At 50.5% G+C, this 17,273-nt stretch overlaps 1 protein-coding gene across 3 annotated transcripts in view; it reads left to right on the top strand.

Moving 5' to 3' along the window:
• The window catches only part of TANGO2 (transport and golgi organization 2 homolog), a 379,061-nt gene that overhangs the window by 307,956 nt on the left and 53,832 nt on the right, over positions 1 to 17,273 (top strand). For all 3 annotated transcript variants that reach the window (XM_069215283.1, XM_069215284.1, XM_069215285.1), the window contains one exon: positions 4,013 to 4,083. In XM_069215283.1, coding sequence (XP_069071384.1) covers positions 4,013 to 4,083 — 71 coding nt within the window. The remainder of the gene's footprint in view (positions 1 to 4,012; positions 4,084 to 17,273) is intronic.

The following is a 17,273-nucleotide window of genomic DNA, read 5'->3' as shown; positions in this document are numbered from 1 at the left end:
AGAGATGAGGTAGATGGGTGAGGGATTCAGGGATGTCCAGTTCTGCAGACTCCATCCACAGAAGGGGTTGCCTGCCCGTGGACTGAATGAACCCTGGCAGCGCTCGGGTGTGGCACATGATTAAAAAAAAACACTCTTGCTACCCGTCCCATGCCTGCCCTTCGCTAGTCACTACCCCTGACACCACTCTTGCTACCCGTCCCATGCCTGCCCTTCGCTAGTCACTACCCCTGGCATCACTCTTGCTACCCGTCCATGCCTACCCTTCGCTAGTCACTACCCCTGACACCACTCTTGCTACCCGTCCCATGCATGCCCTTCGCTAGTCACTACCCCTGGCACCACTCTTGCTACCCCTCCCATGCCTGCCCTTCGTTAGTCACTACCCCTGGCACCACTCTTGCTACCCCTCCCATGCCTGCCCTTCGCTAGTCACTACCCCTGGCACCACTCTTGCTACCCCTCCCATGCCTGCCCTTCGCTAGTCACTACCCCTGACACCACTCTTGCTACCCGTCCCATGCATGCCCTTCGCTAGTCACTACCCCTGGCACCACTCTTGCTACCCCTCCCATGCCTGCCCTTCGCTAGTCACTACCCCTGGCACCACTCTTGCTACCCCTTCCATGCCTGCCCTTCGTTAGTCACTACCCCTGGCACCACTCTTGCTACCCCTCCCATGCCTGCCCTTCGCTAGTCACTACCCCTGGCACCACTCTTGCTACCCGTCCCATGCCTGCCCTTCGCTAGTCACTACCCCTGGCACCACTCTTGCTACCCGTACCATGCCTGCCCTTCGCTAGTCACTACCCCTGGCACCACTCTTGATACCTGTCCCATGCCTGCCCTTCGCTAGTCACTACCCCTGGCACCACTCTTGCTTACCCGTCCATGCCTGCCCTTCGCTAGTCACTACCCCTGACACCACTCTTGCTACCCGTCTCATGCTTGCCCTTCGCTAGTCACTACCCCTGGCACCACTCTTGCTACCCGTCCCATGCTTGCCCTTCGCTAGTCACTACCCCTGGCACCACTCTTGCTACCCGTCCCATGCCTGCACTTCGCTAGTCACTACCCCTGGCACCACTGTTGCTACCCCTCCCATGCCTGCCCTTCGCTAATCACTACCCTTGGCACCACTCTTGCTACTCCTTCCCATGCCTGCCCTTCGCTAGTCACTACCCCTGGCACCACTCTTGCTACTGCCTCCCATGCCTGCCCTTTGCTAGTCACTACCTCTGGCACCACTCTTGCTACCAGTCCCATGCCTGCCCTTCGCTAGTCACTACCCCTGGCACCACTCTTGCTACCTGTCCCATGCCTGCCCTTCGCTAGTCACTACCCCTGGCACCACTCTTGCTACCCCTCCCATGCCTGCCATTCGCTAGTCACTACTCCTGACACCACGCTTGCTACCCCTCCCCTCCTTGCCATTTGCTAGTCACTACCCCTGCACCACTCTTGCTACCTCTCCCATGCTCACCCATCAGTTCCCTCTGGCACTTGCTACCCTATACATTGCTTTTCCTTCAGTGCTCGTGGCACTATTCTTGCTACCCCTCCCATGCTTGGCCTTTGTTAGTCACTACCCCAGGCACCACTCTTGCTACCCCTCGATTGCCTGCCCTTGTCGCTAGTCCCTACCCCAGGCACCATGCTTGCCCTAGTCGCTAGTCTCTATCCCTGGCACCGCTCCTGCTACCCCTCCACGCTGGCGCCACTCTTTCTGTCAGTTCTCTGCTGCAGTTTCCTCCAGTTGTCCCTCCCCTTACCTCTTAGCAGTAGATATCAACCTGTGGAGGTGGGGAGAGGCTTGTAATGTCATCGGGGTCAGAGGGCCCGTGACGTCACTTCTGCTATGGCTGGTGGTTTGGTGGCTTGGCATCCACAAGCAAGCGAAGCAGCAGCAGCTCCCTCCTGGAGGGCGTCGGGGACACTCCTTCGAGCTTCACGAATGGGGGACGCAGGCCAGGATCGGCTCCATGACGCCCAGGGTGGTATATGTATTTATATGACAGTTGAACTCTGCATGGGTGCAGGAGGTGCTGCAGCACCCCCAAATGATCATGCTGGAGTTCATAAGGTGGATGAGCAATAACGCTGCCTTCACATTTTATATTCATCTTCTTACATTTGCTGGACCATCAGACAGAGGTCAAATGTCAGTCTGTGTCTCATGACAAATTGTTGCTTGTTCTTTTAACATGGAGATTGGTGTTTTCTTTTCTTTCCCTGGCTGCAGAGATTTTGCTAAGGCAACTGTCTGACACTCTTGCTGGGGTACAGGGAGTGTGAAATAAAAGGATGTAGTGTCAGTTTTTTTCTAACACACAACATTTAAATATCTGTAAACTGACTGTATACATATTTCAGTATATATCAGAACACATTTTCTGAAATTCTTAAGTGTAATGGAACAGGTTTCAGTAGGATCAAAACAAATCAAGACACCTTACTTGGTAAATGGTAAATATTTGCTGGAAACAGATTTCCACACATTGTTTATGTGCTCTATAGTTTTATCAGCAAACCTGAATGGCAGTGCGAATTTTGTTGCCATTTCAGTGGCAGATGTCCTGTGTGTAAATGAGCATGTGCTACCACTCCATCCTTTAGTCATATATTTGCAACAGGGTACTCCAAAATGCACCACCAGCTATATATGCACACCACTCTCCTGCTGAATGGGCGTTGCTCATTTTTTGTGACAGATTTTTCACAGTCCCTATGACTTCAGTGATGTAACATTGATGCCAGCATCCCCAGGCTAAAAAGTGTTCTAGCACCACTGGCGTGGGGTTCGGGTGCCTGGTACCGGTATTTGGAGTTGGCGTGTGATTGGCAAGACAGCAGCGGATAGAAATTGGACCTTTCCTTGTTGGGTTTGTGGAAGAGATTGGAGGATATAATGTGTTTATTCATTGTGTGTTTATTGGTAAGCTCATAGGCACAATGGGCCAGAAGTACATTGATTTTTTTCTGGTCGCAAACAGCCTGATTCATAGAATAGGGCTGTTTGAGACCAGAAAAAAAGCATTTTGGGATTTACCAAACCCAATTTTGCGATTCGATGATCTTTTACCAAATCACAAAATGGGTTTGCAAGTCACAATTAGAAACGGGCGTGCCAAGGGGGTTCCTTCTTAATAGCAAGTCCCAGTGGTATGTATGATTGTTTTGCGACTGTGAATAGCAGTTACCACGAATTTCAAATTCGCAAACAGGAAGGGGTCACCAAAGGAACCCTTTGTGAATGGGGGTGCCAACGTTCTTTCAGAGCAGTCAGTGGTCCCATGGTTCACTGCCTACTCTGAAAAAAATAAAAGGAAACTTTTAATTATTTTTTGTAATGCATCCAGGAAACAGGCTGCATTCAAAAAAAAAAAAAAAAACTGCTTTATTGAAGAAACAGTCAAAGACATGGTGGTCAGGTGACCCCAGCAGACCCACAATTCCTTGTGAGTACGGCCGTTCCCAAATGGGTCACAAATTGTGACCTGCCTCATTAATATTAATGAGGCAAGTCCCTTGCGACCTATTGTACATCGGGGTTTGTGACTCACAAATTGCGAGTTGCTAACACTTGCAATTTGCAAGTCGCAAAACCTGACGTTCGTACATGTGGCCCTGTATGCGGACCGCTACCCAGTGCCAGTATTGAGAGCTGCCATAGAAGAAGCACAAGCCCTTCTTCCAGGAATCAGGCAGATGCTGGCAATGAGCCAACAGTGCCCTGTCAATTCACCCACCTAGTGCCGCAGCAGAACCCAGAGGGCCTGAGTGGAAGGGTCAAGAGTCCATTGCACCAGTACTGTGGACTCTGCATAGACAAAGATAGCGCCTGAGACTGAGGAAGATCTAAGAGCAGCCCAGTCCAGGGCCCCGGTGACATGTAACCCATTCATCGAGAACCACCTGTTGGAGAACTATTGTTGACATGTAGGACATAAGCAACGCATTGTCCTGTGGTAGATAGACCTGATCTCTAACTGATTCTTCCTTTTGCTTCTAGTTCTACTAAAGATGACGTCATGCACTACTACGGGACCAAGGGGGAGCCGGAACCCGTGGCCCTCAAGCCTGGTGAGTCCCTCTTGCCATAATAATGCGTGACGGTGGGAGTCAGCCTCTGCTAAGTAGGGAGCAGTCAGTGAAGTATAAATATTCAGCTTTGTTTGATCACAGCACGAGGTGGGTGTCGTATAGTGTCGAAAAGCACAAAAGGTTCACTGGTGGTGGTTGTGTATCCGGACACGTTCATCGTGGTAAGACTAGTGGCACCCCAAACTTAATAGCCACGTTACCGAGTCACTCAGATCCGTCGACTGACTGACCGTGTTGAGGGCACAGAATAACCTACTGGGGCCTGATTACGAGCTGACCGTATCCAATGCATTAATTATCACTTGTTACGAGTTTTTGGCGAATAACAATGTGTATTTTGGTGCTTACCCCATCTGCATCCCAAAAAAAAACAAGCTTTGTCCTTTTGTTGAGTTCTGGCAGGTGTGAGCTTCCGAAATGTAACAAAGGGTGCCATCTCTATTGCATCTGGTAATTACTGGGTGTGATAAGTATCACACAACTTTTAATTGCGATCCCTGTGCAAGTAGGTGATCGCCCCAGGATCACAATGTATCCAGCATTTCTAATCATGCCCTCTGTGTATTGAAAAATGACAATAGTAAATACATTGTATCTGTTTCTTTCTTCTTTTGAGATGACACAAGTGCCCGAGGACCAGATAGGTTGGATCAAGATGCGGGCGTGCAACATTTCTTAAGTCTTTCTTGGTCACCAGTCTAGTTATCATTTGCAATCAGTAATCAAAGCAGTAGCTAAGGCTTCCAACCTGATTATCAGAGTCCATTAGAGTTAATACATTACTTAAGAACTCAGTTCTTAATATTGAAGTCAATCAGTGGTGGTGCATTACTGGAATCTCTGATCTGATGATTGCAGTCAGTCAGTGGTAATGCATCACCCCTGAGACTCCAGTCTGATTATTACTTATAAGTGATCAGTGATAAGCGCGTATGCCAGGGTGTCCAACCTTATTGGAAAAACTAAATTGACATTTTTAGGGTCCGAGTGGTTGCACAGCCTCCTGTTGACACCTCGGCTCAGATCTTCAGCGATGACACTCCAGGCACTCGGCCTCTACTCACTGTGTTGCACTGCTCCACCAATACACCCTCTTTTTTTGCCTGGCTTTGGTGTAGGGGGTCCAGAGATGCTCCTATCTCTACCCATTTGAAGTGGTGGTTGATGGGCAGCAAAAACATTTAAGATTGCTCTATAGCCTAGAGGTAGCCACGAGCAAGGAAACGCAGTGCATTTGACTATCAGTCCATACGGCTAGTACAGTGGATGTACAGGGATAGATAAGGTTCTAAGGACCCGAGCAAGAAAAACCCTGGGAGGTGTTAGAGTGGCTGAGTCTCATGGATTTACGAAAGCGTAAAAGATATTGCAAGGGGTATATCGTTGTATTCTTGATCCTGGGGGCAGAGATTAATTTCCCCTGATGTGTATTCACCACATTGTGCCCTGCTGCTGTAGGCCAAAGAGTTTGAAACATCTGTATTGAAAATAATCCTGTATGAAACTTTACTTCGAAAAACGTTTAGTTTGAAAACACTTGGGTGGCTGAAAGTACAAACTGATTCTACCATCCCAGAAGCTTTAATTTGCAAAATAACAGGCTGTGCAACCACAAACTAGCACGTACTCATGTGCTAAAGGCACATTGTGAGTTGGAAACCGTTTCTGACTTGCCAAAATCCTTTTATGGCTCATTTGAAATCGCACAGAGGGTAAAGCCTTGGAGGGGGTGACCCCCTCCTCTCTGTAACAGTGTCTCAGTGGTTTTCAACTTCAGTTGTCTTTGCAAACCATTGAACGAATGTGTACCAACACCGACCTATGGTAGAATCTGATTCACAAAGTGAAAGATTTCCTTATGAAACTGCTCCCACTTTGTGAATGGTGGCAGGCAGCTTGTGGGATCCAGGTTTCCACGGTTTGATTCCCAGATGTCCTTCCCTGCATGTAGATACCTTGGGCCAGATGTATCAAAGTCCCAGTGTGCATTTCTTATATAGCGAATTTTAAGAAATCTCTATTTGAGAAATGCAAAATGGGATGGAAGAAAATAGCGAATCCCTAATACCGATTACTTAAAATTTGCAATCGCTATTAGGGAACCACTATTAGGTAATGGGACTCCATTCATCCCTGTAGGCCTGAAGGCCCATTGGTGCGAATGGTTTTGCATTTCCCGATTTGCAAATTCCTGTTAGGAATTCGCAATTTAGGTAATGCAAATCCATGGGTGCTTGGAGCCTAAGGCCCCCCTTTGATGCAGCCCCCACCCCACCCCCCCTAGGATTATGTGTGCGCTACATGGCACTTTTAAAATTGCATTTTAAATGCATTTTTAAAATTGCACATGGTTACCACCAAATTGGATTTGGTGGTAATTGCATTTCCTAAATGCCCAGTTTGCATTTAGGAAATGTATGATACATGTGCATAGGTAATCGCAACTAGGTATTCCCTATTTGCGAATACCTATTTATGGAATCGCAATTTGCGATTCGCTAAATAGTCGCAATTTTAGGGAATCGCTATTTTAGCAATTCCTTAAAATTGCACTGCAAATGCCTTTCATAAATCCTGAAAGGGTATTTTGCATTCACAAATTGTGGAACTTTGGAATTTGCACCGTTTGCGAATGCAAAATTGTTTTGTACATGTGGCTTTTTGTGTAGGAGACGCAGGGATAGAGGTATGCTGACCCTCAGATGTCCCCATAAGCAGGAATTCACAGATTGATTCCCGCTTCATCACTATTAATAAGGCAGACAGTTTTGTGACATCTGCAAATGAACATTTTGCATTGCAGCTGATTAGCATATCAGTAGCATCTCAAAATGAGTCTATTCGCAATCTAAAGCCCAGGTCACAAACCAGTTGGTGTGCTAAAAACGCTGACTAGTTTGGAACTTGGGCCTAGAACATACGGCCCATAGTTAGGAAAGAAAAGTTTGCAAATCTGATTTTGCCTCTTATAACAACCTTGCCAGATGGGTGTAGGAGGCTGGCCTGATTTGTAGTGGGTACCACAGGTACTTACACCTTATACTAGGTCCGGTTATCCCTTATTAGTGAAATGTAGTCAGTGTCTAGAAGCCAAGCTGTCTAGAGGGAGCTGTAGGCAGATCAGCCAAGGCTGAACTATGAGACATGCAAAGCTCTTGCAATACCACTGTAGTCACACAGTACGCACACACATGAAAGACAATGCTCAGTGTTACAAAAATAAAGGTACTTTATTTTAGTGACACAACGCCAAAAATACTTTGGAGACTATACTCCCTTAGGAGGTAAGTAAATTACACAATATATATACACTCTAGTAACCAAAAACAGGTGAGTACACAATAGGAAAACAATGCAAATAGTGAAAATCACAATAGGTTGCAATGGGCCTAGGGGGAACACAAACCATATACTAAAATAGTGAAATGCGAAAGTCGGTTTCCCAGCTAGGCAAGTGTAGTGTGTAGAGGGGCGCTGGGAGTGTAAGAAAACACCAAAGGTAAGTAAAATACCCTACCCCAGAGCCCAGGAAAGCAGGAGTAAAACACAGCAAGTTTCCTAAAACACACTAGAAGTCGTGATGGAAGATAATGCAAGAACCATAAGAGACTGCAAGACACCAACAATGGATTCCTGGACCTGAAGACCTGTGGAAGAAGGGGACCAAGTCCAAGAAGCACTGAGGAGTCCAGGGAGAACAGGAGCCCCTGCTGTCCCAGATGAAGGTGCAAAAGAAGAACCACCAGTGAGAAGACAAAGTCAGTATTGCACCAAAGAAGACAGATGCGGGTTCCTGTTTGGTGCAGAAGATGTCCCACACTGGCTGGATGAATGTAGTCTGGTTTGCGTTGCTGAATTCCGCCAACAAGCCTTGGCTCACCAAAACACACAGTTGGCGGAAAATGACGCTGCCCGGGACCAGGAGGGACCTGGTGGCCTCTACCCAGGAGGGGGAGACAGAGGGGGCTCTCTGAGTTGCTGACACCACACAGCGTGCACAGTGGTCCCACAGCATGGGGACAAAGGAGGTGCAAATGGAGGCCCACGCAGCACGACACAAAGGATTCCCATGCCACCGGAGAACCACTCAGGAAGCTGTGCGTCGCAGGATGGAGTGCTGGGGGCCTGTGCTGTGCACGAAGAACTTCTTGGAAGGACGTGCACAAGCCTTGGCAACTGTAAGACACGCAGTGCATGGGGATACTGTCTTGCGTGGGGAGGCAAGCTCTTACCTTCACCAAATTTGGACAGCTGGACGTTGAGACTGTCGGAGTCACTTTAGTCCACCACTGTGTCGCTGGATTCATGCCTGTCGTCTGGAGAGGGGACCTAAGCCACCGGTCGTTGCTGTAGAGAGGTGCCTGCTGAAGCACGGAAGTGGCTCCTTCACTCCACAGGAGATTCCTTTGGTTCTTCCGGTGCAGGCTGATGACAGGCAGTCCTCGGAGGATGCACAACCTGGAAACTGTTGCAGTTGCTGGCAGGAGCTGAAGATACAGTGTTGCAGAAGTCATCTTAGCTTCTTTGTTGCTGTTTTGTAGAGTTCCTGGAGCAGTAAGCGGTTGATCTGTCGGTAGAAGATGAAGTAAAGGATGCAGAGGATTCCTGCTGGAGTCTTGCAATCCAAATCTGAAGAAACACCCAGAGGAGAGACTCTAAATAGCCCTGAGAGGGGGATTGGTCACCTAACCAGGTAAGCACATATCAGGAGAGGTCTCTGAAGTCTCAGATACTCCCAGAGTGCCCCACCACCTTGGAATCCAAGATGGCAAAACCTAGGGACACTCTGGAGGTGCTCTGGGCACCACCCCTGGGGTGGTGATGGACAGGGGAGTGGTCACTCCCTATTCATTTGTCCAGTTTTGCGCCAGAGCAGGGACTCGGGGTCCTAGAACCGGTGTAGACTGGATCATGCAAGGAGGGCACCATTTGTGCCCTTCAGAGCATTTCAGGAGGCTCTGGGAGGATACCCCACCCATGCCTGTAACACCTATTTCCAAAGGGAGAGTGTGTAACACCCTTCTCCTAAAGAAGATGCATTGTTCTGCCTTCCTGTGATTGAGCTGCTCAAGCCTCAGGAGGGCAGAAGCCTGTCTGTGAGGTGGCAGTAGCTGGGGCTGCCTGGAAAACCTCAGAAGGCTGGTATGGCAGTACTGGGGGTCCACTGTGGAGCCCCCAGAATGCATGGGATTGTGCAACCACTACTGAAATCAGTATTGGGGTACAATTCCCAGTTGTTGGACACCTTACTTGGCCATATTTGGAGTTACCATTGTGAAGCTGTACATAGGTATTAACCTATGTGCAGTGCACACTTAAAATGGTGTCCCCGCACTCACGAAGTCTGGAAAAATGGGCTTGGACGACGTGGGAGCACCTCTGCTAGTGCCTGGGTGCCCTCATACACAGGTACTTTGCACCTAGCCTTCAGGGTTGGAAGACCTGATATATAGGTGACTTATAAGTGCACTGGTGCAGTGAACATGGCTGTGAAATAGTGCATGCATTATTTCACACAGGCTGCAATGGCAGTCCTGTAGAAGCCTTTGTATGGGCTCCTTATGGGTGGCAAAAGAAATGCTGCAGCCCATACGGATCCCCTGGAACCCCAATACCCTGGGTACCTATGTACCATATACTGGTGACTTATAAGGGGGAACCAGTATGCCAATTTGGAGTGAAATACTGGGTCACCAGTATGTAGTGACAAATTTAGAAACAGAGAGAGCATGGGCACTGGAGTTCTGATTAGCTGGACTCTGGTGACAATTTAGAAAACAGTGAAACACACTGACAAGCAGGCCATATACCATGAGCACTGGGGTCCTGACTCGCAGGATCCTAGTGACACAGTCAAAAACACACTGCTATCAGGCAGGGGGGCGTGGCCAAGCCAGTGATAATGGTGGACGCGAGCTGAGCGAGCTCCACGTCCTACGTTGCTCATCCGACAGCATACAGGGGTTTGGAGGCCGGCGGCGCCCAGTCGGCAGGATCGCTGGATTGCTGTGGCGCCCCAGATCGTGGCGATCCTGGACGCCGGCTCCCGGGGCAGCGCAGAGCGGTGCCGGGCCAGGCCCACGAGGATCCGCGGCCTGCCGGGCCCAGGTGAGCGGCGGGCGCGGACTCGTAGAGGCGCGCGGCCTGGATCGCGCTGTCTGCCCCGGACTGGGAAGTCTACCTGAGGCATCTGCGGCTGGAGTTGGTGATCTGCGGCCCGGATACGGGGGGAAGGAGGAAGGCTGCAGGACGGTTGTTGGTTAGGCTGCTTGTGCTGCTGTGTGGCGCCGTTCTGGGGGTGCAAGCAAGTGGGCCCGGCCTTTCGGTGAGCTGGTGAGGCGCTGGTCCTGAGGACACCAGAAGTGATTTAAAGGTGGACTTGCCGCCGGTTTCGGAGCTGGTGGTGGGGAATCAGTCCCCACCGGCTTACAGTGCTGAGAGATCACGCCACCGAATTGGCTGACTGAGAGGGGGTGGGAGCTGACTTGGAGGGCCTGCTCTGCCGCACGACTGCCGCAATTGTTGCGCCGCTCTCCTGGCCTGGTCCTCCTGCTCTGGGTGGGTGCACCGGTGGACTCTTGCCTAACAACACTGGTGGCGTGTCGGCCTGTGAGTGGAGTAGCGCCAGTTTGAGTCCACATATACTTTGGTCATGGCGGGGATGGGCCACCTTCGCTCTGGCACTGGAGCTGGGAGGTAACAGGATGCCGCGCCGCAGGACAGCCAAATGCTGGATGCTGTGCTGGCTGTGGTGGAGCGCATCGGTGACTCGCTGGAGCGGGCTCTCCCATCTCTGGAAGCCAAGATCAACAAGGTGACCTTGTCCTGCTACACGCTGACCACCGCAGCCTTGCGGACAAGACAGGTATGATAGAGGCGCGAGTAGATGAGCTGACTCCGGCGACGTCTCGCTTGGAGGCCAAAATGGGGGATGCACTGACACGTATAGGAGAATTGGAGCGCCATGTTGAAGACGCGGAAGACCGCACCAGGCGAAATAACATACGGGTGGTTGGATTACCGAAAGGTGCGGAGGGCCGGGATGCGGTGGCCTACTCTGAAAGCTGGCATAGGGGACTAGTGCCGGATGGTACACTGACCCCATTTTTTTCGGTGGAGCGGGCTCATCGAATCTCCACGCGACCAAGACCTCCAGGTAGCGTCCCTCGTCCCTTTATAATTCGCTTGCTCCACTACGCGGACGAGATATTATTCTCAAAACTGTGAGATCTGCCCGCCGCCTTGGGTGGACGATGCACAAATAATGCTGTTTCCGGACTACACTCTGGCGGTGCAAAGAGATCGGGCCTCCTACCTGCCCTTGAAGCGTAGACTTCGGGCGCTGCGCCTGGAGAACTCTCTCTTATTCCCAGCAAAGCTCCGCATCATAGCTGAGAACAAATCTCACTACTTCACCACGCCAGAAGCGGCGTGGGAATGGCTGGAGTCAACAGGCCACGCTTCGGGCCGCGAGATGGAGAGGAACCCGCCTGCGTTGAAGAGCAGGCGCAACCAGGTGAGGCGTGGCCGTGGGGGGGGGGGCGGTGTGACCGCTGAGGCTGTGACACATGCTCCTGACCTGGAACAGCTCATACAGGAGCGGCGCGAGGCGCTGCAGTCGGCGGCGGCTATCAGTGCTTCTCCGGCAGCATTGGAATCGGAAACTGAAATTTCACAGCCTCCCAGCAATCGCCCTGCCACACCGGATCGGCTCTCGGAGTTGGGTTTTCCGGAGTGCCTGACTGTGACCCCTGGCACTGCGGACGACCTTTTCTAGGCCCTGCAGGGGCCTATTTGAATGGCCCGGAAATTATGTAACTTTTTGCTTGATGTAAACGGGGCGCCTGGTCTACAGAGATGACATGCTACTCAATATGTGCCTACTGAGGGCGCGACTGCCAGGCATGGGATACTTTGTGGGTAGACTGTGCGGCTTTCACTGGTATTGTAATTGTCTCAGACCACTGTTTAAAAGTGCAGCTTGCCGCTGGCTCCCCCCACTCTGTTATCCACTCTAGCCGGGATGGCTGGCTTAGTGCGCGCTTACTTTTTGAGTGATCTGTCCTACCCCACTCTCCTACTATCGGAGAATTAGCATGTGTGATTATTTTGTTGAATGTAAAAATTGTTGGGTTTGGGCGGGAACCGGTTGTTCATCTGCTCTGATGGTATTGGTTTTGTTCTGGTTATGTTGGAGGCTATACACTGGATGTCTGACCGAGTGCTGGGAACCCGCCATTGTGCGCACAGTATTACGCTTAAGGGCGGGACGGGCAGTATACAGGCACATTGAGCTGATGCCGCCATGAATCCATATATTGCGATCACTTGGAATGTGCGCTGCATACACACGCCTAGGCGCAGGTACTCCATATATTCATATCTTAAAAGGTACTCAGTCCACCTCGCCTTTTTGCAGGAGACCCATTTGGCGCTCTCAGAGCTCCCACGCTTGCAGCGGCGCTGGAGGGGGCAATTATATGCAACAGGCCACTCCACTTATGCTAGGGGAGCCCTGATCTGGATTAAACTGGGTGTCTTTGTAGCAGAGGACAAGATCATAGATGCGCAAGGGAGATTCACCCTGGTCCGTGGTTGGCTTGCGGGTCGGGCCATAGTGCTAGGCTCTGTATATGCCCCAGATGTAGATCAGACTTCCTTCCTGCACACTCTGTCCCATCAATTATCAGGCTGGAGCGAATACCCCTGGTTACTGGGAGGGGACTTCAACAGTGTGCTAGATACTGACTTAGATCGTTCCTTCCCCCCACTGCCTACATCACTTTTGTGGCAGCTGCCCATGGGCTGGTCACTTGGACCCAACACTGACACCTGATAGATATATAGCAGCAGCGGAATGCTGCAGACAGAGTTTACTCCTACTAGTATGCCCAGGACTCCCTGCATGTGCGACTCAAAGGAATACTCTGCACGCAAAACTTGACCTCTGCGGTTGTGGTCGCGGACTATCTGGGACGCACGCACTCAGACGACAACCCACAGATTGTGCGTTTGGGCTGGGATGTCTCCCCTTCAGCTGTCCCTACCTGGAAACTCACACCTGAGCTCCTGGAGGATACAGCTCGATGCGGGGATCCCTGATTTTTTTTAGCATAACGACGGTACTGCCTCTACGGGCCTGTTAGAATGGGATGCCTTTAAGGTCTTCATCTGTAGTCACTGTATGGGTACCCAGTGGAATTTGCGCCGCTCGATCGAGCATGATCTTGCTCATATAGAGCGAGACTCGCTGCGCCCTGAGAGAGAGGCTGCTCGAAACCCCGCAGTGGAGGCTTTGTTATCCAGGGCCCGCGCTGCACTCTTATCTCTACTTGAACGGCTGCGTTGCTTGAATTACGCTGCTCACTCGGAGAGAACGCACGCCTCAGCAGACAAGTCGGGTAGACTTCTGGTCTGGTTGATTAGAGGCAATCGCGACCACGGCCCAATTATGGAGGTTCGCTCAGAGTTTGGTCGTCTGCTACATACACCTGGGGAAATACACTCTGCGTTCACGCAGCATTACAAGACACTGTACGCCTCAGCTGTGACTTCTTCTGAACGGTCCTACGTCAAGTTTCTCTCTGGGGTGGGAACTCCCATGTCTGACAGCTAACCAGAGGAGTGCGTTGGAGGAGCCTCTTGACCTCGCTGAGATACAGGCCAGTATTCGCGAGCTGGCGTCTGGCAAGACGCCAGGTCCGGATGGTCTGCTGGCTGACTTTTACTGGGCATTTACTTCAATCCTTACACCCAAGCTGCTCCGTGTCTATGAGGAGGCGGTACAGAGGGGATGCTTGATGACATCTCAGAGGGAGGCGATGCTTGTGTCCCTTCCCAAGCCTGGCAAAGATCCGGCAGAGTTAGGCTCGTACCGACCGTTGGCAATGCTCAACACGGATTATAAAATACTGGCCAAAACCCTGGCAATGCGACTAGCGCCTATAACGCCGGGCCTGGTGCACCCGGATCAAAACAGGTTTGTACCGGCAAGAGATACGTCACACAAGATCAGGCGGCTGTTCCGTGTGTCATGCACTACGCGAGACGGGACTGGCCACGAGCAGGATGTCTTGTGCTCGACCTGGAGAAGGCCTTGGATTCCTTAGAGTGGCCTTACCTTTTCAGGGTCTTACAGCGGTTTGGCATTGGGCCCCTCTTCATTTGTATGGTTAAGCTGCTCTACACTAATCCTCCGGTCCGAGTCAAGATGGGGGGCATTATATCAGAGTCAGTCAGTGTATGCAGAGGTACAAGGCAAGGTTGCCCCTTTCCCCATTGCTGTTTTCCCTCGCCATGGAGCCCTTGGCGGCGGTTCTGCGTGCCAGGGGCACCGGTTGGGGTACTGCCCTGGGAGATGGCCTGCACGTGGCATCGCTGTATGCTGATGACCTTTTGTTGTATTTTAGGGATATTTCGTGAATCCCCTCAGAGGTTGGAACCCTGCTGCAACAGTTTGCCTTGTTATCTGGCCTCAAGGTTAATTGGTCTAAATCATGCCTCTTCCCTTTTGACCCCTCGCTTTCGAACCCAGAGTTTTGTCTCTCCGGGAGTACTGTTCCTTGGCAACCCCACGCATTCAGATACTTAGGCATCCGTATTTACCACCGAGAGGGAGACCTAATTGATGGGAACCTTAAGAGAGCGGTGTCCTCTATCAAATCCCAGATGGCTTTCTGGCAGACGCTGCCGCTGTCGGTGGCAGGTAGGATAGCGCTGCTAAAAATGATAGTCTTACCACGCCTATTATATTACTTTTCTAACCTCCTGCACTATATCCCCCCCCCAGTTTCTTCAGGAGCCTGGAGCCTACGTTAAGGGAATTTATTTGGAATGGGGGATGCTGCAGAGTTGCACTGAGAAAATTGTATTTGCCACTGGAGAGGGGCGGCCTGTCGGTCCCTAATCTGGAGCACTACTACTTGGCCTCTCAACTCCAGTGGGTGTCCAAATGCCTGGCGGGCCTTCACCTCACAGACACGGCGACCACAGAGGGCCCTTGGTCCCTCATGCAAGTGTCGCATTTATTTCACCCACTCACACGTGTGGCGTTGCCGGGACAGATATTCCTTAAGGTGGCTTATAGCTGTTATCGTAGGTCCCTGCGCCTTACCGGGGTATAGTCCCATTTGCCCCAGCCTTGGCACGCACGAGCGTAAGCTGATCTCGTTCCCCGTACTGGTTCAGGAGTCGGGCCTACCTGCAGGACAGTTTCTGTCATATAATTCACTGTTGAGGTCTTTAGCATCTAAGTGGGGCGACTTGTCAACTGCTCCTCCCACACATCTGTTGGTACAGTACATACAGGTGATGGGGCAAGGATGACACCTGATTAGATGGTTCACTGATGCGTTGCGCATGCACACAACCCTAGAGTGTGATACACTGCGTGCGGCCTGGGACGGGGATGCGACCACCTCATTCACAGATGCTCAATGGAACTCTGCTCTCTCCAGCCACGTTAATGTACCCCGTAACTCCAGATTTCACTTGGTCCAATTCTATATCATTCATAGGACATACCTCACTCCAGCCCGAGTGAACAGATGTTTTGCTCATCGCAATGCAGCTTGCCCCCGTTGTTCCTACATTGATGCAGACATGATTCACATGCTATGGTCTTGTCCATCCTTGCACCGCTTCTGGAGGGCGGTGGTAGGATGCTTATCGGAGTGCACGTCGGGCTCGGTTCCGTTCACCTGGGAGGTTTGTGTGCTGGGCCTCTTTCCCAGGGGCACGCGGCATAGAGCTGCTGCGAGATTTCTGGATCTAGGCTTGATAACGACTAAGCGGCTGATAACCCGCAAGTGGAAGTCGGCCGACCCACCGGCCGAGCGGGCCTGGAAATATTCATTTGAGGTTTGGGCAAGTGCGGAGGGAGTGGCGTTAAGAAGGGAGGATATGCTAGGGCTACACAAGTATCCGTTATCAGACAGCTGGGAAGCGATGATGGCAAGCTTATGAGATTCGGGACAGGGCTGGGTTGTGGAGGGATTAGTCTAACAGTCGAGGTGGGTGCGCACCTGCTCCAGACGCAGGAGCGCGGGGCGGAGGATGCCGGAGCTTGGGTAGCCGGTACAGCCTCGGTTTTGGGGGTGTGGCTGGGTTCTATCTAGGAAGCAGGTGTCTGTGGTTTGCATGTGTTCCCGTCCTATATTGGTATGAATGGATAGAACAGAGAGGTTCCCGCACACATGATGACGCGCTTTAATCATAGTCTGTTGACTGCAGGAATAGTACTCCAAAGTTTGTCCATGTTCTTATTGTTATCAGTGGTTTGCTTAAGATAAATATCTGCAAGCATAATTCTGTACGAATACATTGATCTTCGTGTGCGGATTAATGGGACACTGGGGTATTTATCGTCCTTCAAGTTATCCATAGGTTTCCAGACTCTATTCCAGTGTATAGACTTTTTCTTTTGAATTCGTATGCCAACTAATCCTGATCTATGTAAATTCTGGCAGAGTGTAGTTGAGTACTCCGATTGGAGGTCTAGCTGTCAACTGTTTCGATGCCTACTTTCTTTTGCTGTGCATATACAATCGACTAGTAATTGCACAAATTTCTTATCCTAGTGTTGATGTAACTCAAAATGTTACAGTATGCTGAAAATAATAAACGGATTTTTGAAAAAAAATCAGGCAGAAATTTGGGGTAATATGCCGAAAAGAGGGTACTTTCCTACAATGGGTTACTCCATCACAATACTGACGGATGTCCCGTCTCTCCAAAATATAAATCCCATATGATATCGGACGGGCTATCCGTTGCCTTCATGAGGGAGTAACCCATACGCTGAAATCTAAATCGGGCCCTAAATCTAAAATAAGTAGAGTTCACAATTTTGTGCTTAAATGTTTCATGCTAATTTTATTTTGACTTAAACGTAGTGTGGCGGTTTGGGCTCAACGATACTCTGTATGTCCCTGTTACGGGCGTTATTCCAGTTAGAACACATAACATAGGTATTGTGAAAGACAATGAATGGCTCCGTGCCTACTTGAAATATCTAACATGTTATGGAGGCAGAAATATCAAATATCAAGCTCTCGGAGACACAGAGCTTAAATCTTCTGAGAAGTTGAACAGTCGTGCTAAACCCCTCTCACAGTTCAGGACATTTTATGCATTTTCTCCCCATAAGCAGCAATGGAAAATATAGACAT

This window comes from Pleurodeles waltl, chromosome 11 (genome assembly GCF_031143425.1).
Source record: "Pleurodeles waltl isolate 20211129_DDA chromosome 11, aPleWal1.hap1.20221129, whole genome shotgun sequence".
In the NCBI taxonomy this organism is placed as follows: Eukaryota; Metazoa; Chordata; class Amphibia; order Caudata; family Salamandridae; genus Pleurodeles; species Pleurodeles waltl.
The sequence above is the reverse complement of the archived record's forward strand: the minus strand, read 5'-3'. Positions and strand labels throughout refer to the sequence as shown.